The following is a 23,813-nucleotide window of genomic DNA, read 5'->3' on the forward strand; positions in this document are numbered from 1 at the left end:
AGGAGGAGGTGGAGAGAAAAAAAGCAAGCTGAAAAAGTTGAGTGTGGCTGGATAGCTGGGAGGGGGAGGGGGAGTTCAAGGGGGGTATTGTTTTCTTTTTTTTTTTAATGGAAAAATAAACATGTTTACAAGCCAATGAGAAGCATCTAGTTGAGGGAAAATCTGAATATTCTAGAGAAAGAGTATAATTAGTAAGATTTCTGAGTGAAGATGAAATCCAAAATACATGTAGAGAGAATGGCTTTATATTGAAAGGACAGCTATTAAAGGGAAAGGAGAGATGATAAGCACAGAAGCGGGAGTGTTTTGTGTGACGGCTTCTGTATTCTCTGTAGAATAGGAGCCTGGGACAACTGCTGAAAGTGGGTGAAAGTAAGAGCTCGAGGAGAGTGAAAAAGATTTGAAATAGTAATGGAAGAGTGGGAGAGCAAGTTGGCCAGAGAAATAGAAGGACTGCCAGACAATGCTGAGGACTAATTTGGAGTTATCATAAATTCATGGTACAACCAGTCTGCCCTGTCATATGACTTTCTCTGGCAATACAGGCACAGTAATGAGAGTAATAATTGAGTTCAACCAGTGCTGTAGCAAGGAGTTTGCTATATAGACAAGAGTGTTATTGAAATGAAAATGGTATTGGGGATGAAGAAAAGGAGATAATCTTTAAAGGAGTAGAAATAGTATTTGATAATTATCTAGATGCAAAGGAAGAGGAATGGTTAAGGATGATACCACATTTCTGTTTGGGAAATATATTGGTTGATACCTACAGTGGCTTGAATGGTGCTCCCCCGCCCAAATTCATGTCTACACAGAACCTCAGAATGTGACCTTATTTGGAAATAGGGTCTTTACAAATGTAATTAATATAAGGATGGAGATGAGGTCATAGCAGATTACAGTGGGTCCTAAATCCAGTGAGAGTATCCTCCGAGGATACACAGGGACACAGAGAAGAAGGCTATGTGAGGATGGAATAAGAGATTCGAGTGACATGTCTACAAGCCAAGAAATGCCAAGGATTGCTGGCAACCACAGTATTAGGAGACAGGCATGGGACAGTTCTCTTTCAGGGTCTCCAAAAGGCACCAACCCTGCCAGTGCCTTGATTTGGGGCTCCTGCATCCTGAACTGTGAGAGAGAGTAAATTTTTATTCTTTTTAAGCCACCAAGTTTGTGGTAATTTGTTATGACAATCCTAGGAGACTTATACCATTCACTGAAGTAAGGAATCCAGGAGAAGGAGTGGGTCTGGCAGGAAAGATAATGGGTTGAGTTTAGGAGGTTGTGCATCGTTAAGGTCCTTATCCCTTTTTTGCATATTCCTAACATAGTTTCCTAATTGCTTATTACCCCCTCCAAATCATCCTCTCATTGCCAAAATCATTCTAAAGTGATTCATGTTAATGGTTCATATCAAAAGGCAAGTCTGACTACGTCACTCTTCTTTGTATACCTCCCTATTACTTACTGGCTAAAATTCAAACTCTGTAGCATGTTGATCTGTGTCCAGTCTGTCTGTCCTCATCTCTTGTCGCCCCTTCTTAGCTGCTTTTGCCTCAAATAAAACTGGTTTATTTGCATTTCTCTAAACAGGCCTGCTCTTTCTTGGCATCTCTACTTTGGCACAGGCTTTTGTGTATAATACCCTCTCTGTCCCCTTTGTCTACATTGTCAAACACCCACTCATCTTTCAACACACCACTTACATCACCATCTCTGTGAAGGCTTTCCTCACCCAACTCTATAGGCAGAGGCTGTCTTAACACCTTGAACTTGCTTGGGCTGTTACAAGATTTGTTATTATACATTGTACTATAACTTGTGGTTGCCACATTTCTCTACCTCTAGAAGGTAAGCTCTTAGAAGGCCAAGACTTTGTCATAGGTGAAATAATCTGAACTATCAAATGCTTGTGAAAGCTGACTTTTGGCGGTAGCATTATGTTTGTGAACCCATTTTGGTTTCTAAGAATTGGTTAGTAGTTTTTTTCTCCATGATATCAAGTTGATTTATATGTGGATTACAGAATTGGTGTTTGGCCCCTTTTAAAAAGGGGCCAATTTTTGGAAATTTGGAACCAACACATTAAACACCAACCTTTTTGACCCACTTACATTCTTGTCTCACTTGCTAGGGGTTTTCACATCTCAGACCTTTCCCTTTCCCTACTCCATGTATTAGCTGATCTCCGTTCAGCATTCAGGTAAACGTCTCCTTTCTGACTCCCTTTGTTTCTTTTTGAATTGGTACATCACACATGCCTGTACACTAGTGTTTACAACACTTTACATCATAATTGGAAATGTATTTTTTATCTCTTTCTACTAGACAGTAAAATCCTCAAGGGCAGAATCCATGTCTTATTCACCATTTTGTCTCCAGATCCTGGCACACTGTGTATATTCAATAAATGTTTATTTGAATGAATAAATTATTTGAAACAACTTTAGTTGCCTCATTCTGCCATGAGTCCTCAAAGTTTGTCAGTAATCATTCTGTAATACAAGTTTCATGAGAGCTGGGGTGGTGTCTGTCTTGTTGACTCTACTACCCATTGTGTCTAACATAGGGCCCACCATATTAGTGAAAGACTGAATCAATCGCAAAGATATGATTTGTTAGTTAATATTTCATGGTATTCCATTTTAAGAAAAATTTGAAACTGACTAAAAATAACTTTAAACATCATTACATTAGAGTATTGAGTATGGATTTAGTGTACTTTTGACATTTCTAGTATATTTGGTAGTATATTTGATTCTCCTCATCCCACCTCGAGTTTGATTATAGAGCAGCTGAATTCTTTAACATTAAAATGAAAACAGAAAACATTTTATCTTGTTTGGAACTTCATTTTGAGGTTTAAAGTACTTTAACTTTTAAAAATACATCATAGACTTACCTACTTGTCTCCATTTCAAATCCCCCAACTCTAGTTCAGTCACATTGTCTCCCATGTTACACACAGCTGCCTTTTTTTTTGGCTGTGTTGGGTCTTCATTGCTGTACGTGGGCTTTTCTCTAGTTTCTGTGAGTGGGGGCTACTCTTTGTTGTGGCGCGCGGTCTTCTCATTGCTGTGGCTTCTTGTTGCAGAGCACGGCTTCAGTAGTTGCAGCACGTGGGCTCAGTAGTTGTGGCTCATGGGCTCTAGAGCGCAGGCTCAGTAGTTGTGGCGCACGGGCTTAGTTGCTTCGCGGCATGTGGGATCTTCCCGGACCAGGGCTCGAACCCGTGTCCTCTGCATTGGCAGGCGGATTCTTAATCACTGTGCCAGCAGGGAAGTCCAGCTACCGTTTTTAAAACATAAATTCCATATTTGTGGCACGGGGCTCAGTAATTGTGGCGCATGGGCTTAGCTGCTCTGTGGCATGTGGGACCTTCCCAAACCAGGGCTCGAACCCGTGTTCCCTGCATTGGCAGGTGGGCTCTTAACCACTGCACCACCAGGGAAGTCCTGTTGTGTATTTTTACAAGATTATATGGACAGAGGATTAAGGTCTAGACAGAGTAGAATAATAGGAGACTCTGAATAAAAAATTACTTTGATTTTGGTGCCACAGAGTGGAATCCAGAAGTTAAGAATTATATTAGAAAGGAATTATCCTGATGGAAAAGAGTTTGAGAGAAGAAATAGAATAGTAATGACTGCATTTACCAATAAATGGTAATGATAATCCTCAAAATTTGTTTAAATACACTGCCTCTCTGTCTGTCTTTTTCATTCCTGGCAATACTTCATTCCTATGTTGCAGAATGTGCCCTGAAGTTTCATATATCTCCCCACTCCATTCCAGCTGATAGTGGAGATCCAGGGACCACATTTTTTTTTAAACTAATTTTTTAAAAAAATATTTATTAGGCTGTGCCGGGTCTTATTTGCGGCATGCAGACTCTTAGTTGCGGCATGCAGACTTCTTAGTTGTGGCATGCAGACTTCTTAGTTGCAGCATGTGGACTCATTTGTGGCATACAGACTCTTAGTTGCAGCATGCACGTGGGATCTAGTTCCCTGACCAGGGATCGAACTGGGGCCCCCTGCATTGGGAGCACAGAGTCTTACCCACTGGACCACCAGGGAGGTCCCCAGGGACCACATTTTGAGAATCACTACCTTAGAAAATCTCACCATTGGTTGTTTAATGGCCTTTAAATGAAGGCCATGGTCTTAAGGCTCAGAGATCCTCCTAGAGTGAGGTCATTTTGTCCTTGATGAGTTCTAGGGAAAGAATATCCTGATGGTCAGCTTTGTTTTTTTTATTTTATTTTATTTTTTCTGTAAATGAATCCAAGATCAAATGTAGGAAAGTGAAGAGATTGGGTTAACTGGTTGACTAACTGGTTTTGATTTTGCTTTTTAAAAGATTTTTTTGGATATCATTTGAAAATTTAAGAGTTGAAGGTTGAAATCAGCTATTAATTTTCACTCTTTGCTCCTTATAGCGTTGCCAAGGTAAGACAGTGAGGTGAAAGATGCTCAGCCTTTTTTTATGGTCAAGCTAGTTTTTAGTCTGTTATTTACTAGCTGTGTGATCTTGGGCAAATTGCTTAAACCCTGATTTCCAGTTTCCTTAGCTATTAAAAAAAAAGAGCGTATGATGATAAGAATTAACAGATGGCACATGGTACGTGAATGCTTGCCATATAGTAGGTAAATGCTTGCTTTATGGTAGCTGTGAATATTGTTAGTAAGTCAAACATAGGTATTGTAGCTGTAGAAACACATTTTTCCTAATGGCTAACTGCTTGATAATACTTTTACTACCTTGCCCTGAGAGTAAGAATTGGGTTCAAAGTGCTGTTTTGCTACTGACCATTTAGGTAGCCCTAGAAATAAAAGCAGCTTTGATGGGCCTTGGTTTTATTATCTAAATAATAATCGTCATAATCATAGTTTTTATGTTCTCTAAGATCTCTTTGATTATAAAGTTCTGTCATATTAGGAGGTTAGCCATTGAATAAAATATGGAAATTTCTAATCTTCACATAAAATTTACCATTAACTAACTTTTCTTAGCAGCTAAAATGCTTATATCATAGACAAGAAAAGAGTTATTTAAATATTATGAAGTTTCGAGTAAACTTGAAACACTTGTTTTGTTCCAAAATAAATTGAGCTTTGAATTTTGATACCTGCATCCTTGCTTTGTAAAGAATTTTTACTTAATTTTTTAAAATTTGAGCAACCTCTTGAGAAATTATTTCACTTAATGAAGAGTCCATGTTTCTAGCAGGCCACTTTCAAAAAACCTCCATACTACCCTGTTTTTCCTTGCCTTTTTAGAATACAGTCACTTCTGATTTGAATATTAGTCTGGCAAATTAATTAATGAATACCACTTGTGCCTCTTTAGCATCTTTCTTAATGCCAATTTTACTCAGTTATTAATAAATCATGAGATTTTTGGTTTGAAACATAAATCATAGTGGGACAACCAGACAATATATACCTCTTGAAACACACAGTGTATTTCTTGCCACAAACATTTAGGTACCATAGTTCCTCAGTATTTGCAGGGGATTGGTCCTAGGCCCCCCCACCCATACCCCTGCAGGTGCCAAAATCCATGGATGCTGAAGTCCCCTTTATAAAATGGCATAGTGTTTGCATATAAGCAACACACATCTTCCCGTATATTTTAAATCATCTCTAGATAACTTATAATACCTAATACAATGTAAATGCTATGTAAATAGTTGCCAGAATGAGGCAAATTAAGTTTTGCCTTTTGGAACTTTCTGGAGTTTTTTTCTTCTGAATATTTTTGATCCACAGTTGGTTGAATCTGTGGATGCAGATTGCATAGATATGGAGGGCTGACTGTAAATCTAGTTAAACCTTTAGATCTCCTTCTAGGTTATAGGAAATATAAGGAATAGAGGAATATATTAGACAACACTGGAAAGAAACAGTAAGACAGATACAGAATGAAAGTCAATGTAATGAAAAAAATGATAAGGGTTGTTATAGATTAAATGGCTTATTTTAAACTATTTCTGGGTAGGTTTACTTTAGCATAAGCGTCATATTGCTCAAAAAGTGCATATTATTCAAATATGTATTTTCCTTTTGTGATTATTTTATTTCAAAGATTATAAAACTCAATAGGTGTTTTTTTGACTAAGAAGGACTGTCTAGACCAGGCTCATTTGTACTTTAAAGGTACAGTCTTCAGAGAATACTGAACACTCTAGTAATAGGTGATTTTAAATTTTTATAATTTTTTTTTTTGGTGGGCAATTTGTAAAATTGATGCATGTCTATAATACATTTTTATCATACACGGAAGTTTTTTGTTTTTTTTTGTTTTTCTTTTCTAAGGTTTTTGGTTAGGAGTATTTGTGAAAGATGTGTAAAAACTGTTAAACTAACATTCTTTTCTGGAAGGCAATAGAAATGAAGTTCTACTTTATTTAATCTCTTGCATATGTTTATTATATTTAAAGAACAGAGTCAAGTACTAGTATTAGTATTTATTTTAGCATTTAAATCTTAATGAAATTTGTTACTGCTTCAGATTCATAATAAAAGGGCCAGCCCAATACATCAGCTACTAGCCTGATGTGACTATTGTGTGTTTGAAATATGGCTGGTCCAAATTGAGATGTGCTGTATGTGTAATATACATAATGGGTTTGAAGACTGAGTATCAAAAAAAGAATGTAATATTTTAATCATTGTTTTATATTATTATATGCTTGAATGATATTTTAGATGTGTTGGGTTAAGTAGAATATATTATAAAAATTGATTTCACCTGTTTAATTTCACTTTTAAAAAAATATTTATTTATTTATTTGGCTGTGCCAAGTCTTAGTTGCAGCACGTGGGATCTTTTTGTGGTGTGCGGGATCTTCAGCTGTGGCATTCAGGACCTAGTTCCCTGACCAGGGATCGAACCCAGGTCCCCTGCATTGGGAGCACGGAGTCTTAACCACTGGACCACCAGGGAGGTCCCTAATTTTACTTTTTAAAATGTGGCTTCTAGGGGACTTCCCTGGAGGTCCAGTGGTTAAGACTCCATGCTTCCATTGCAGGGGGCATGGGTTCAGTGCCTGGTGGGGAAACAAAGATCCTGCATGCTACACGGCACAGCCAAAAAAATAAAGCAAAATAAAATAATAAATAAATGTGGCTACTAGAAAACTTTTAGTTACATATGTGGTTCATATTGAATTTCTGTTAGGCAGCACTATACTAGAATATGACAGCTTTTCTGTTGCAATGAAAACATGAGCTGAGGATTTCTGGTCTGAGAAGGATCACAGTGGATTGATAGTTTTAAATTTTAAAAAATCTTTTGTAAAAACAGAAAAACTAGAATAACAAAAACACCCCACAAAACCCAGTGATAGCCTCATCAGCAAAACTAGATGAGGAGGGCATATCCTCACAAGCCCCAGAACATGGGTTGGTCAGGGTAGCAGGACCAACACAGATTGCATGTGGATGAGCACCTGTGGGGCAGAAGAAATAAATAGCAAGGGGACCCAGGCACAGAAATCACTAACAGAGCCCCAAAGGAGAAGACATCACTTTGGATGGGAAACTTGAGTGAATGATCTAAGAACAACTGGCAAAACTGCCTCCAGGTTGCAGGGGAATTCAAAACAGCCATGGGAACACACTAAGCGGCAGCAGGAAGATTAGAAAGTACTGGGGGTGGACTTTGAGAATCTCAGAAATTTCTAACAAAAACTGCTTTTGAGAAAGTCCAATTCTAAAGAAACACTGCTAGAAATAGAATCCAAATTCAGCAGAGCAGAAACATGAGGTTTGAGGTGAGGAGAGTTTGTATTCAAGATAGGGGAGGAATACATACATAGGAGGTTGATTGCAAAACAGTAGTTCTGGCTACAGACAGGCCATTGTTGTAAATAGTTCAGTTTAAGGCCAGGGGCGGGAGCCCGTTAGCCTGAAGCTAGGAAAGCTACCTATGCTCACCTCAAACCCCTCCATGGAAGTCTCCTCCTACCTAACATGTACTACATGAAAACCCATTTCATTTAAACATGAGTAACAGAAAAGGATTTTATTTAAACACCATATAAATGTACTGTAATAAAAAAAGGTAAAAATTAATAGACTAATGTGACAACAGACAATGAAGGCATATCAGAAAAATAAGGCTGCAAAGCAGTTGAAAACTGTAAACTGTATTATAAAATAAAGGAAATTAATAATGTTATTCATCTATGAATAAAACAGAATAATTTGGAGATAGGAAAACTCAGAAATAAAGTAATAAAAAAATAAAAATTAAAAGAATACTTGCAGAACTTTGGGAAAAAAATAGGAAAAAAATCATTTCAGAATGGAGCCTAATTTGGAAGAAGTGTAAAAAATAGGCAATGCAGTAAGTACAGCAAGAGAAAAAGGATATATAAGGGGAAAACAGAAAGGATTTGAGAGTAAATTGCAAATATAAAAGATAGGGAAAGAATAATTAATGTTAGTATAATTGGAGTCCCTGAAGAAGCATGAAACAAAACAAATATTTAAAACTTCTATCAACAAACCCTCATTTATTGCTGGTAGGAATGGAAAATGGTTCAGCCACTGTGGAAAACAGTTTGATGGTTCCTTAAAAAGTTAAACATCGAATTATCATATGACTCAGCAATTCCACTCCTAGGTATATACCCAAAAGAATTGAACACACGTACACAAACAAATGTATATATGTTCATAGCAGCACTGAACATAATTGCGAAAAGATGGAAATAGCCCAATGTCCATCAACTGATGAATGGATAAACAAGTTGTGGTATATACATACAGTGAACTATATAGCTGAATATATTATAGCTGAATTTTTATAGTTGAATATATTATTCAGCTCTAAAAAGGAATGAAGAAGTACTGATACATGCTATAATATGGATAAACCTTGAAAACATGCCGAGTGAAAGAAATACCTGGAATAGTTAAATCCATAGAGACAAAATGTGGATTGGTGGTTTCCAGAAGCTGGGGACAGAGAGAGTGGGGAGTGACTGCTTAACATGTACGAGGCTTTCTTTGGGCGTGATGAAAATGTTTTGGAACTAGATACAGATGGTGACTGCACAACATTGTGATTATAATAAATGCCACTGAATTGTTCACTTGAAATGGTTAATTTAATGTTATATAAATTTTGCCTCAATAAAAAACAAATTACCAACCAATTCACTCTTAAAAACTGTAACAGAGCATTGAATCTGCATATTGAGAAGAGTACACGTGGGCCTAGAATGATTAACACCATGCTATATTTTAGTAAAACGTAGGACTAAACATAAAGCAGACACAAGATCAAGTCATTTATAAGAGAAAGAAAAGATTGGATTTTGGACATGTGAATAGCAGCGTTTCATACCAGAAGCCAAAGGAGCAACATATTTAAAATACTCAAGGAAAGAAAATATGAGCCAAAGATTTTATATCCAGCCAAACTGACTTCAGATGTAAAGACCACAAATAAATAGTTATGAACATGCCAGAAATCAGGGAGTACTGTTATGAGAGCTTTCTGAGAAATCTACAAGGCTAGAGAATGAGTTGCATTCATAGGAGCAGCTCTGGTAAAAGGTCAAGTGGTCAGCATAGAATTTATTTAATGGTGGAACTAAGACTATCAGTGTTAAGGATGAGAAAATATTTAAACATTACATATTGTATGCTCTGCAATATAAATATAGTGCAACTACCGAAAATGGGAGAAAAGAGTATCTTGAAAGTAGTATAAGCTAGATGATTGCTCATAGTTATTAGCTGAAATAGCAAGATAACGCTTTATTAAGATGCTGGAGAAGAATAAGAAAAGGGGGAAGAAAATGCTAATAGTTTCGTGACTGTTCATAGCAAGGATGTTATCTTAAATATAATCTAAAGAGGAAATTAAGGATATTATCTAAAAGTAATTATTAAAACAAAGATACAGAGCTTCCAGAATACTAAAATATATATATTTTAAAATCTAGCAATGAGCAGCTAAGACCTTACATGTGTATGTGCTATTTACAACTATAAAATGAAAAATATGATGAAAGGTTAAAACAGACAAAATTATACCAGGTAAATGCAAATAAAATGAAAGTAGGAGTTGCAAACTTGATAACAGATAAGGTAGAATTCAGGTCAAAAAGCATTTAATGTGGGGGAGGAAACTACTGACATATTGAGCTACATTGAAGTTAAGCACTCTGTTCATCAAAAGACACCTTTTAGAAAGTTAAAAGACAAGCCACAGAATGGAAGAAAGCAATTGTAACTCATACCCAATAAAGGACTTTATATTCATAATAATGTGTGTGTATATCTGTGTGTGTATGTGTGTCGAGAGAGAGAGAGAGAGAGAACTATACATCAATAAGAAAAAAATGTATATAACGCTGTAGAAAAATAGGCAAGAGACTTGAATAGGCAGTTCACAAAAGAGAATATCCAAATGGTCAATAAACATATGAAAAGATGGACAACCTTATTAGTAATCAAGAAGTTTTCATTAAAACCACAATGAAATGCCACTACATTCCTACCAGAATGGCTAAAATTAAAAAGACTCACAATACCAAATGAAGGCAAGGTTGTGAAACTATCAGAGTTCTCATATATGGTGAGCATGTCAGTTGCTACAATCATTTGGAAAACTGGCCTTTTCTGCTGAGGTTTAACATATTCATACTCTGTAAACCAGAAGTTTCCTTCCTAGATATATACTCACCAGAACTGTATTTCATAGAAAGCTGTGTAGGGTGTTGCTAGTGTACCTGTCTTCACCTCCTTACCTGCAAATACCATGTGGCTAAAATGTCATTGAGAGAAAATGTTCCACGGTTATATGGTGTTGATGGTTGCACAGTTCTATGATTATACTAAAAGTCACTGAACGGTACACTTTAAAAGAGTGAGTTTTAATGGTATGTGAGTTATATCTCAATAAAGCTGTTATTAAAAACAAAAACAAAAATGTCATTGAGAGCATGTAGTGATTTCCTACCAGATTTAATCTCAGTTTTGGTTTATCATCCAAAGCCATTTGTTGTATCTAGCCTCACTTTCCTATCTAGTCTTGTGTAGTCTGTCAATGTACACCCCCTCTCAGTAGTCTAATCTCCTTGCTAATAACATTTTCATATTCTAGTAAGTGCTTTCATATATAAGATTAATAATATGAAAATAGTCAAAGCCATGGGTATTATCCCTATTTTATTTATTAAAAAAAATCTTATTTGAAGTATAGTTGACTTACAATATTACATTAATTTCAGATGAACAACAGAGCGATTTGATATTTTTAAAGATTATACTCCATATAAAGTTATAAAATATTATCTCTTCCTTGTTGCTGTATATTACATCCTTGTATCTTATTTATTTTATACCTAGTAGATACTATCCTATTTTAAAATCAGGGAAACTTGAATGGACACAGAGTGATTTATCTGGAATCACAGGGCTAGTATTAGAATTTGTTTCAACTTCAGGATACTTATTGAGCATCTTTTATGTAGTAGGCACTAGTTGGTGCAGTTGGGAGATTTAGGTAGATTCTAATTCTCTGGTCTCTATACTCAGGGAATTTACCTACGTAGCTTCTAGTCTCTGTCTGCCCTTGCTAGTCTTCTCATCTCTTGACTGCTTTACTGCTCCTATTTGTCCTTGTTATCATTTAACTTCAAAGCCCTTCTAAACTCTCTTTTCCTCACTAACCTTCTTTAAACCTTCCTTTACTTTGAATTCCTTGGGACCTGACCGATTCTAAATATATCTGTAACTTGCCACACATTTTTCTTTAGTTGGTTCGAATGCATATGTATTACCTCAGTTGATAAGAAAGCTTCTCAAGGGCATAAATAATTATCACCTATAATTTAGAAAGTATTTTCCACAATTTTTTTTCCCCCTCATTGAACCAGCATACTTGTTGGCTCCATAGATGCTTATTAGTAAAATTATGTTCAGTAGAAAACTAAGGCCTTGCCTTGGTCTTTAACCCATTGTTAGTTGGGAAGATCGAACACACACAAGGGATATGTCCTGTTCGCAATTGTAAAACAATGTATCGATTGTGAAAAATGAAAAGCTTCAGATTGAATGGCTGAGTGGCTCGGATGGGTTGTTCTGCTACAGTGTAACAGTTAGCTGTAGCTTACAGTTAATAATGGACTTCTAGTGTTCACCTATTCATTTCAAAGATAGTCTGTGTCATTCTTGAATAATAATTATTAGAGTCAAAATAAAGAAAATTAAACATACTTAATGTTTTTTATTGTAGCTGTTTTATTTAAAAAAATTTTTTTATTGAGGTATAGTTGATTTACAATGCTGTGTTAACTTCTGCTATTGTTGCTGTTTTTATAAGGCACAGTTGGTGGATCTGAAATCTGAACTGACAGAGACCCAAGCAGAGAAAGTTGTATTGGAGAAAGAAGTACATGATCAGCTTTTACAATTGCACTCTATTCAGCTTCAGCTTCATGCTAAAACTGGTCAAAGTGTTGACTCTGGTACCATTAAGGCAAAATTGGTAAGTAGTTTAGAGGGTAACATATATTTATATGTGTTTTAGAGGGTGAAAAGGACAATCTTTAATGAGGCTTTTTAATTATAAAAGTTAATATGTGCTCCTGGGAAATTTAGAAAATACAGGAAATGTGAAGGTCATCATAATCATCCACAGTCTTATCACCTGGAGATGATCAGTGGTAACATCAATAACCAATTGGTTAGAATAGGATCTTCTTCCTATTTAAAAAGATCTATGTAAATATACTTAAAAGATATTTGTGATTATAACATATAAACATTTTTTTTGCCCTACTGTATCAGTTAAGATTAAGTTCAGTTACATGTAACAGAAATCCCAAATAACATTGGAATTATTCTTAAATAGTACAAATTATTTTCTCCTAGTTAAAGAAGCCCTGAGACAGGCATTCAGAGCTGATATGGCAGCTCCACAGATATCAGGGATACAGTTTCCTTTTGTTGTTCTGCTCTGCCATCTTTAGCTCATGGTTTCTGTCTTCAGGATTTCTTCATATCTGCATTCCAGGTAGGAAGAAGGAAGATCTAAGGGCAAAACGATGCTTCCCAACTGCATTAGTTTTCTTTAAAGACCTTTTCATGAAATCGTCCTCAACTTTTGCCAATCATTTAGCCGCCTCACTGGCTATCCCTAGCTGCATGTCAGTCCCTTAGTTGGTCACATGACCACCTCCAGTAAAATTGGAGTTCTGTTAATAAGGAAGAAGAGGAGAGGAAAATGGAATGAGGTGCCAACCAGTGGCACATTTTTTCTTTTGCTCTTAATATAAGTATTTTCCCTGCCACTGAGTGCTTTGTCGTGTTTGCATAATGTTCATTGTGTAAATGTTCCATAACTAACTGTTGCCCTCTTAATCAATATAGGTTGTTTAAATAGAATTTTTTTTAAGTCTTATTTCTGTTTAACCTCATATGTATTGTGTACTATATACCAGGCACTTTGTTAACAAAAAAGTTAACGTAGGGTACGCAGCAGTAAATAAGACAGATAAAGCTTGGGAGAAGCGGAAGATGAAATGATGTTGATGATGAGAGTAATACAGTTCAAAGTTTTACTCGTTTTCAGTTAATTCTGTTTGATTGGTTAGTTTCTAATACAGATATGTTAGAATTTATTTAAATGAATATTTACATTCTCCTAAAGTCCTTTTAAATTCTGAAATTCCATAAATATAAATTATTAGTGTTGTTTTATTTAACTGAAATGAGTCAGATTCATAACTGCTTCTTTGGAATGTTTGATACTAACATTGAGAAACAATGTACATTTTCACTAGAAAAGAATTCACCTGACATTTTAACATTAGATTTGAAACATGGTGCTGTAGTGGAAAGGCACTGAACCAGGTGTGTTAACTAATTTGGATAAAGCAAACATTTTTAATCTAATCCTGTGCAGTTACTATTGCTTATGGACTTGCAAATATATTTGTTCTAATGAACTTTACCCAAGTGATATTCAACATATGGGAATTTTCCTTGTAATGATTGTACCACTAAATAAAGTCATTTGTTTGATGTTTTTCTAATTATAAAACTTTTTTCTTATATCTTAAGTCTGTCCCCTCTGTGGAGGAGCTGGTAAGTATGCCATTTCTGTTTTGCTTTAATATGTTACGCTGAAATGTTTTTAGTGCTTTATTTGCATAGTACATGTTGTCACTTTGTATGTATTTGAAAGTGATATTAATGATGGTAATTTTTTAATGTGCCAATACGTGAAAAGTTCAGTGAGTAGCCCATTGCTCTTTTCTCACCTTGTATTGTTAAAAGATTTTTTTGTTTGTGATTTGTTGCCATTATTTGCAGAACCCATCAGTGTTTGACAACTTCTGAGCTTTGTAACTTGCTCATACCGCTACTTCAAAAGAACAATTGGTTTTCCTTATGCAGGCCTAGCTCTTTCCTCCTTTTCTGTTTGAATTTATTCCCAGAGAAAGAGTGTGCATGTTGGTTTCTTATTTATCCACTGCCTCTGTTATAACTTTTCATCAGTCTTGAGAATAATTGTGTGGGCTTTGAAACAATTGAATTTTGAAACCCTTTATTAGAATTTATTTTGGAAAATAGCAATATATAAATTCTTAATATTTTTCCCACTACCTCAACCTAATCAGGTTCTAAGTTGTCATATGACTTATCTTCTTTTGAAAATATACTGTTTGGATATCGGAATACAAAATTAACTTCTTTGTTGTTACCTAATGATGAACAGGTTAACGAAAACAAAAAGGTTTTTTCCTTTAAATCTAAAAGCGATTAACTTTAGTGTTCTTAGTCCTATTCTTGCTTGCATCTGTTAATTTCAGGTCTGCAAGTTTGTCAGATTCATTAGGAGTTTAAATCATTAAAGCAAAGTAGTGTCTTAATATGTTTCTCAGATTTCATAAATATTATATAAATAGCTCATTAAAGTGATTGTAAGTAGGTAATCCTCAACATAAAATTTATTTAGCCCATAAAGAAAGAATTCTTGGTCTTCTAGGAACTCTTTTTATGAAACAAACAGCATTAACCTCAGTAAATGTCATAAAAAAAAGATTTTTGTTCATGTTGTCCAAACTGTGGTTTCTTTTGGAACCGATACCTGCCCTTTTAGGAAAGAGATTCTTAAAGTAAATTGAGATGTTAAGAATTCCAAATTTGTTGTAAAAAGAGGATTCTAGATTATTAGCTCTTCAGATTAAAAAAAAAAAAAAATCTAGGGACTTCCCTGGCGGTCCAGTGGTTAAGACTCCGTGCTTCCAATGCAGGGGGCATGGGTTCGATTCCTGGTCGGGGCACTGAGATCCCACAGGCTGTGGGGTGCAGCCAAAAAAGTAAAATAAAATAAAATAATTTTTTAAAAAATCTACAAATTGTGTTCTCATGGTTATATTTGTTTTTTTACAGAAGTTGAAAAAGCGTGCTAATTAATCTTCCTTTTGTTTATCACATATATAATGACAGATATTTTAATCAAGGAAATGATAAATATATTCAACATTTGGTAGTTGTCATTCATTTTAGTTTGTATTTTTTTTTGTTATTGTTTTTACGATTGTGGTACTCACTGCCTTGTATTTGAGTATATCATATATTGATGTTTAAATATGTCGTATATTGATATGCTGTTGTCAAAACAGTGGATCAAAGCAGACATTGAAATTACTACCAAATACATTCCATTAATTGTTAAAAGTTTGCTTACATTTGTTTCTCAGCTTAATATTCACAATAAAAAGGGAAATAATTATAATAATCACTGCTCATACATTGGAAACAATATCATTTGCCATTCACTCAAGAGAAACGTTCTTCTTGTGCTGAGGTGTAGATCTTTATTTAAATATCCTGAAGGGGACATGGTGTAGTGAACAGTGTCATCCACCTCTCATCAATAAATATAACTGTATTTCCACAGGATTTATAGATTCCGTAAATTAGTGAGTCAGTAAAAGCAGTTCTCTAAGTCAGTAAAAACACTTCCACTCAAACTTGGGATGGTTCTCTTGATCCAAAAATAACACTTAAAAGATCTTTCAGGGCCCTTGTCCAACTCTCAGAAGGGTTTTATTTTGCCACACTGTGTGTGTGTGTGTGTGTGTGTGTGTGTGTGTGTGTGTGTGTATTTGAATTTGAATTTGACTCCCTTTAGGCAGGATTTTGTACCTTCTGTTTTCCCCTCCACTTTGTCTTTACCTGCCTATCTGTTCTGTGCTTGAATTCCAAAGGTATTTACATTTGTAACCCTTGATGTATAGGTACACTGTACTTTACACTTTGAAGGTATATTGAAAATTATTTCTCTCACATGTGAGCTGGTGATAAAAATTTCATGGCAAAGATCTTAAAGTTATATTCTCTGGCTAACACCTATAAATTCATATATATGGGTTATCTACCAAGTGGAGCATAGGATGGCATCCTTTTTTGAGAGTAAAAATGGATATCCATTCAACCTCATAGTAGGCAAGTGAGGCCAGTATTTTTCCTCAGAAAACAGTTCTTCAGTCACTTTAACATACGGACAAATAGATGATCCAGATCCCAAAGTTCAGCGATAATCTATACCATAGATATACCATAGATATATATACATAGATACTATACTATAGATATCTATGCTATAGATATTTTTTTCCATAAACCATATTTTTTTTTAATTGAAGTATAGTTGATTTACAGTGTGCTAATTTCTGCTGTACAGCAAAGTGATTCAGTTATACACACATATATCTTCTTTTTTTATATTCTTTTCCATTATGGTTTATCCCAGGAGATTGGATATAGTTCCCTGTGCTCTACAGTAGGACCTTGTTGTTTATCCATCCTGTACATAATAGTTTGCATCTACTAACCCCAAACTCCCATTCCATCCCTCTCCCTCCCTCCCGCTTGGCAACCACAAGTCTGTTCTCTGTATAGACATTTTTTTTTTTTAATTTTTGTTGCTTCCTAAATCCATTATATGTGCTACCACTTTACGTGTATTTTGTGAATTAAGTTGGATTATAGTGTGACATTTTTTTTTAAATTAATTAATTTATTTATTTATGTTTGGCTGTGTTGGGTCTTCGTTTCTGTGCGAGGGCCTTCTCCAGTTGCGGCGAGCGGGGGCCACTCTTCATCGCGGTGCGCGGGCCTCTCACTGTCGAGGCCTCTCCCGTTGTGGAGCACAGGCTCCAGACGCGCAGGCTCAGTAGTTGTGGCTCATGGGCCTAGCTGCTCCGCGGCATGTGGGATCTTCCCAGACCAGGGCTCGAACCCGTGTCCCCTGCACTGGCAGGCAGACTCCCAACCACTGCGCCACCAGGGAAGCCCCAGACATTTTTTAATGTGTAAATATTTTAATGCAGTTGTTACCAGCATTTCTCCATGACCATAAAATGTTTTAAAAGAATTGGAATATCTGTTCTAATTTAAGCATTGTCAGTTTCTTATAATGCTGTAAGATAAATTGGTCATAGAATGTATCTCTGTGTAACTGAATGGCTTTGACCTGTTTATAGAATTGCTGCATTAAAGTTCATTAAATGTTTGGACACAACCACCGGAGTGATTATTTTGGTCTAGTTTTAGAGTCACTTTTAGGAAGTAGGGAGTAGATTTAATTATCCAATGAAGCCTTTTCTATTAGTATGTGATAACATGAGCTTAGAGAAGACTACTAATCTTCGTATCCTCAGGATCAAGGTGCCCCAAGCCATGTTATTATCTTACCTAGAAGTGGTTCCAACACCTTCTGGTACTAGTTAAAAAAAACTGGATCCAAATCTTTGTGTTCCATTTTATAGAAATGAAGTGGTAATTTTTATCATATGCTTTCATTGTTGGTATCATAGATTGTGTGCTTTTGTGTATTTTAAGGAACATGGTCTATTGCTAAAGAGTCTTAAAAGTATATTCATTGCATTATTTTTTTTAAAAAAATTGCAATAGGAAAGAGAGCTTGAAGCAAACAAAAAAGAGAAAATGAAAGAAGCTCAACTTGAAGCTGAAGTGAAGTTGCTGAGAAAAGAGAATGAAGCCCTTCGTAGACATATAGCTGTTCTCCAGGCTGAAGTTTATGGGGCAAGACTAGCTGCCAAGTACTTGGATAAGGAACTGGCAGGAAGGTGCGTGGAAAATGGGTACCCCTGTGCTCTTAGGTGACCAACTGCATAGTTAAAGAGGTTGACTTTTATCTCTTTTGGTAAATGAAATATTAATCTTTATCCTAAGAGTGATTTTATCATTGACTGTGGCTTAGTGTTTATATTGATAGCATTACATATTGCAGATTTATTTAGCCATACTAAATAAGTATTTCTGGTTTACACACACACACTGCTAGTAAATTACTGTGAAATGCTAACAACTCTTAGAGCTGCACTTTTTACCATTTCCTGCCTTGACACCATAACAGATGATGTTCCCATGTACAGCAGGACTTCCGTAGGAATTCTTTCCGTGATCATTGAAACCCAGTCTTTCTTGCCCCTCAAAAACATGTTGGAATGACAGTGATTTTATCATAATAATACAGAGTTCTGCTTGCATTAATTTTTTATGGTAAATTATTCACAAACTTTGGTGATTCATTATTATTACTAAATAATTTTCTGCTTATTGTTCTAATGTCATTAAGGACTGATGTGGAGCAAATAAAAATAATTTATATCATCTTGAAGTGCACATTTTCTAATAATTTTACCACATTTAAAGAAATAATCATTTTGTAAAAAGATACTGTCATTGGAAAAAATAACCTCATCTAAAGACTAGTGTGATTGCATGTAAGACGTGAAACATGTTAATTGACATTAGTCTCATAAATTGTTTCTAAGACGTATATGAATTATAAGTATGTGACTAAAGAAGGTCTCAATCATTCTTTTTTTTTTTAAACTGCTTTTCCCTTGAAGACACCTGTCTCTTTCAGAATTTTCATGTCTGTAAATCTGAGACACATCAGGAGGTTCCTGAGTATTAGTTTTATTACTGAATTAGATCTATGCGAAAACTACTTGTGTTCAGTAGTAATTCTTCTGAATTCTTTGTATAGTATGTATAATGAAAAACTAACTGAATTAATTCTTTTCCCAATATGAAGGGTCCAACAAATACAATTACTAGGACGAGATATGAAGGGACCTGCTCATGATAAGCTTTGGAACCAGTTGGAAGCTGAAATACATTTGCATCGTCACAAAACTGTTATCAGAGCCTGTAGAGGGCGTAATGACCTGAAGCGACCGATGCATGCACCACCAGGCCATGTATGTTTGCCTTGCTGCTGTTTCTCACTCAGCCTTGCCCTTTCTTTAATCACAAGTCCTTTGCATTAAAAAAAATTGTACTAGTATTTAAAACCTTTAAAAGTGAATTAAACTTATTTAAAATAGGTACATATTTAAAGTTTCAGCAACCCATATAGCTCTTTACAGATTTACTAACGCCCGAAAATGATATTTCTGAAGACAGTGAACTATTGCTAGCAAATGCATGTTGCTTTGGCTCATATTTCAGAATTTTCCTGAATCTTGATTAGGCATGTTTACAAATATTTTAAGCTAAGCAGAGAGTGTGTGATCCTATTGATAAATTGGCAAATATTTTTGGATAATTCTTTACAGGGGGACTTTTAGTAACTAGATTTATTTGTGGTTTCTGAACTAACTTTTATAACTGTTTGGTCTTGCATTAAGATGGAATTTGAGATCTGTGTCCAATTGTCTGCTTCTGTAGCCACCACTGTACAGGAGGTTTTCTTTCTACCTGGATAAAAATTTATTAAATTTCACTACAACAGCAGCCTAATGATACAAACCTTAATATAATAAAATCATATCTAACTCCTACCTAGTGGATCACATATCTTAGTATCAGATAAAGCCTGACCTTGAATAGTAAAATTATTTGTTGCCTCTGAAAAGATTATTGCAAGAAAAATTGATATGTACGTCTAGTTGGTGGGAGAGGAGTGGCGATTGCAATAAGCACTTATGCCATTGTCTTCTTTGGGACACTGTTGGTCCCCATTAACTTCTAGGCAGTGGCCAGATCATAAATGTTATTTTATGCTAAATAAAGGAATTTGAACCTTAACCTGATAATGATGAGGTTTTTCAATAAAATAGTGGACTAATAAGATTTAATATTTGTTTGACAATTACTTTGGTATAGTGAAGAGGATATATTGGAAGAGGGCCTAATTGGAGTCGGAGAGTTACATTTAGAAAGATAATAAAATAAGGAGAAAGTGGTTAGAGGAAGGACAGGTTTGAGAGAAGTACAATCAAGAGGATTTGGTGACTAACTGCTTTTGGTTAAGTAGGTGAGTGGGAAGGAAGTGTGGGTTTTTGGTTTGGGCAACTGAGTGAGATGGCATGCACTGATAAAGCAAATAGAGGGAAAGGAAGATTTTGGCAGAAAGATGATGAGATCAGTTTTAGACATGTAGTGTTTGAGGTGCCAGTGGGACGGCCAAGTTATATCCAATTAGATATATGGCTCTGGAATTCTAGAGAGAATTCTGAGTTGAAGATTATTAGGTAAATCATCCTTTGAACCATGGAATTGATTAAGTCACCCAGGGAAAATATATAGAAAGTAAAAAGATGGAAGGAGACTTTTATGGAGTGAGGGACGGAAATGGATCACCAAAGGAAGGAGCCTGAGGTGGAGCTGTCAGATACAGGCCATCTAGGAAAGTACTAGTATAATAGACACCAAAGAAAAGAGATGGTTTCAAGGAGGGGATAGTGAACAGTATCAACTTTCTGCAGGGTTCAGAAGGGCAGTGACTAACAAACGTATTCATTGGAAGTAGTCACATTCGTTACTAGTGACTGTAGAGAAGACAGTTTCATTGGAGCAAGTGGGGGCAAAACCCTAATTACAGTGGTTGGACTACTGAATGTAGGAGGCAAGGAAGTAACTACAGTTAGGATTAACTGTGTGTGCCGGTTAAGGAAAGATGGAGGGAGGATAGTAGGTAAAGAAGATAGTGGGTGATTGAAGGGTTTTTATCTGTGTTGTTTTGTGTTTGTACATGGTCAGTATTTTAAAGCTGGATGAGACCTGGAGTTTTTTCATGTGCTGAATTAGGGAAGGAGCTTGTAGAGATAGGGAAAGAGTAAATGTACCAGAGAAAGAATTATTAATGGAACAAGGTCCTTTAGTTAAGAGGTAGACTCCAGAACTCAAAGAAATGAAAAAGTAATTAATGATCCAGTTGGCATTATGTTTTTCAGTTCTACAAATCAGTTAAAATGGATATAGATCTTTATTTTTCCAGTTAAGATAAAGTTACCTCCTTTCATTTCTTGAAGATATTTTTTTATCAATTCCTGGCAGTGATTCCTTTTGTAATGTCCTACAATTTAAAAAGAGATGGGGCTTCCCTGGTGGCACAGTGGTTGAGAGTCTGCCTGCCAATGCAGGGGACACGGGTTCGAGCCCTGGTCTGGGAAGATCCCACATGCCGCGGAGCAACTAGGCCCGTGAGCCACAATTACCGAGCCTGCGCGTCTGGAGCCTGTGCTCCGCAACAAGAGAGGCCGCGATAATGAGAGGCCCGCGCACCGCGATGAAGAGTGGCCCCCACTTGCCACAACTAGAGAAAGCCCTCGCACAGAAACGAAGACCCAACACAGCCATAAATAAATAAATAAATAAATAAATAAAATAAACCCAAAGTTTAAAAAAAAAGTAAGCTGAAATATTTAAAAAAATAATAATAATAAAAAATAAAAAATAAAAAGAGATGTACCAGGTGTATTAAAGAAGTTAATAAGAGCGTGAGAAAATCATCTATATTTCACCATGTTAACAGAAGAACTATTTTTGCTTTCCCATTTTATCTATTTATTAATTACTTTCTTAACACTATACTGTGTATCCATTACAGGCAACTAATAAAGATTCCTAAAAGCAAGTTATAATAGTATGGGTTTACTCTATATGGTATATTATTTAAGTAGTACTAATTTTTATTCTTTTTTTCCTTCAATAAGGATCAAGACTCTTTAAAGAAAAGCCAAGGTGTTGGTCCAATTAGAAAAGTTCTCCTCCTTAAGGAAGATCATGAAGGCCTTGGCATTTCAATTACAGTAAGAAGTAGTGCTTCCAGTCTTCTTTTCTACAGTTGTCTAGTATAATCATGCTCCTTTGTTGGACATCATTGGGAAATAAAGTATTCTGAATATATTTTCTAAATAACTAAATTTATCCCCATGGGTAACAACACACACACAATTATGATTAAAAGCTAGAAGGGTGAAATGTACCAAATATTGCATTTCATCAACTTTGTGTTGCATATTTTTTCACATTTTAACATCTGTGAAATTGAGATTCATCTTATAATTATTTTTGTGGAACATAAAATAATGGTTTGTCTTACCGTTCATAGTGACTTAGATTTGATAAAATCTAATAGTGGTGTGGACTACTGATACAGAAAATATTTTTATTTATTTATTTATTTATTTAAGAGAGTAGCTAATTTTTTTTTTTTTTTCGTTTTTTAGGGTTCTTTTTTTTTTGGCTCTGGAATGCGTTTTAAAAAGCACATGTATATTATTAATCGTTTTATTTAGAGGTAACTTTGATATTCATAATAATTTGATTTACCATTACCTAAATATAATAGCAAATAGGATTTCACTCAGTATTTATAATAAGAGTATAGGTGCTTACTGAAATGTTTTTAGGAGAATATCAGTAGAATAGTCTGTGACTATACAAAGGTAAACTAATTTACTGCTCTTTTTGGTTAGGGTGGAAAGGAACATGGTGTTCCAATCCTCATTTCTGAGATCCACCCAGGGCAACCTGCTGATAGATGTGGAGGGCTACATGTTGGAGATGCTATCCTGGCTGTTAATGGAGTTAACCTAAGGGACACAAAGCATAAAGAAGCTGTAACCATTCTTTCCCAGCAGGTAAGTTCCCTTTATGTAACTAAAACTGGATCTGTTGATTGTTCCTTTTTGAATCTGTTGAATACTTTATACTTCCCTAGGAGGTTTCTCAAGTAGTAAAGTGTATATATATAGATACTAGTTTCCTATTATAGAAGACATTCAGCCAGATTTACTGAAAAAGATTTGCTCTTCTTCACAGCTGTATACTTTTGAGCAAGTTACTTAAGTCCTTTATGCTGCAGTGTCCTCATCTGAGAGCTGTAAGGATTAAGTATGTTAATACATATAAAGTGTTCAGAACAGGACTTGGCTCTTAGAAGACAAAACATTATTAATGACTAAAACGCTATACAAATATGAAGTACTATAGAAAAAACAATGTTAGAAGTGGATTGATTTTACAGTCATAAATGTTAGAACTCAAGGGTCCTTAGAAATCATTTAGCCCAACCCTCTTATTTAAAATGAGTGAACTAAGGTTCTTAGAAATTAAATGATTTGCTTAAGGTTGCAGAACATATAAAGAGTTGAGAGTCATATCCAGGAGTCATATTTGTTATCCAGAGTACTTACAATGTTTTTTTGTTTTGTTTTGTTTTCTTTTTTTCCTTCAAGAATAAGGTTGAGGGAATTAGAGAGGTGTTGGTTAGTACATTGAGATATTTGTTGCATCATCAGCGTAGTATGCCAGGGTAGAATTGAATCTCAGAGTTGAAAGTGAATTTATAGCTCATTTAGTTCAACTTTACATGATGCATAAATATCTACAATATCACTAATTAAATAATTGTATTAAAGGGAGGACTTGTTGGTGATAAAACAGTCCATTTCATTGTTGTACGTTGCTGATTTTTAGAAAGCTCTTCCTCATATTAAGCGCAAAAAT

At 35.4% G+C, this 23,813-nt stretch overlaps 1 protein-coding gene across 2 annotated transcripts in view; it reads left to right on the forward strand.

Moving 5' to 3' along the window:
* Nucleotides 1–23,813, forward strand: part of GOPC (golgi associated PDZ and coiled-coil motif containing) — a 35,806-nt gene that overhangs the window by 4,734 nt on the left and 7,259 nt on the right. The window contains exons 2-7 of one of the 2 annotated variants that reach the window (XM_082475329.1): nt 12,352–12,516; nt 14,094–14,117; nt 17,958–18,133; nt 19,111–19,276; nt 22,016–22,111; nt 22,781–22,945. In XM_082475329.1, the coding sequence (XP_082331455.1) occupies nt 12,352–12,516; nt 14,094–14,117; nt 17,958–18,133; nt 19,111–19,276; nt 22,016–22,111; nt 22,781–22,945 (792 nt within the window). The remainder of the gene's footprint in view (nt 1–12,351; nt 12,517–14,093; nt 14,118–17,957; nt 18,134–19,110; nt 19,277–22,015; nt 22,112–22,780; nt 22,946–23,813) is intronic. The other variant, XM_082475330.1, reaches the window with a different exon arrangement.

Source organism: Balaenoptera physalus, assembly GCF_965194825.1.
Source record: "Balaenoptera physalus genome assembly, chromosome: 9".
NCBI classification, from domain to species: Eukaryota; Metazoa; Chordata; class Mammalia; order Artiodactyla; family Balaenopteridae; genus Balaenoptera; species Balaenoptera physalus.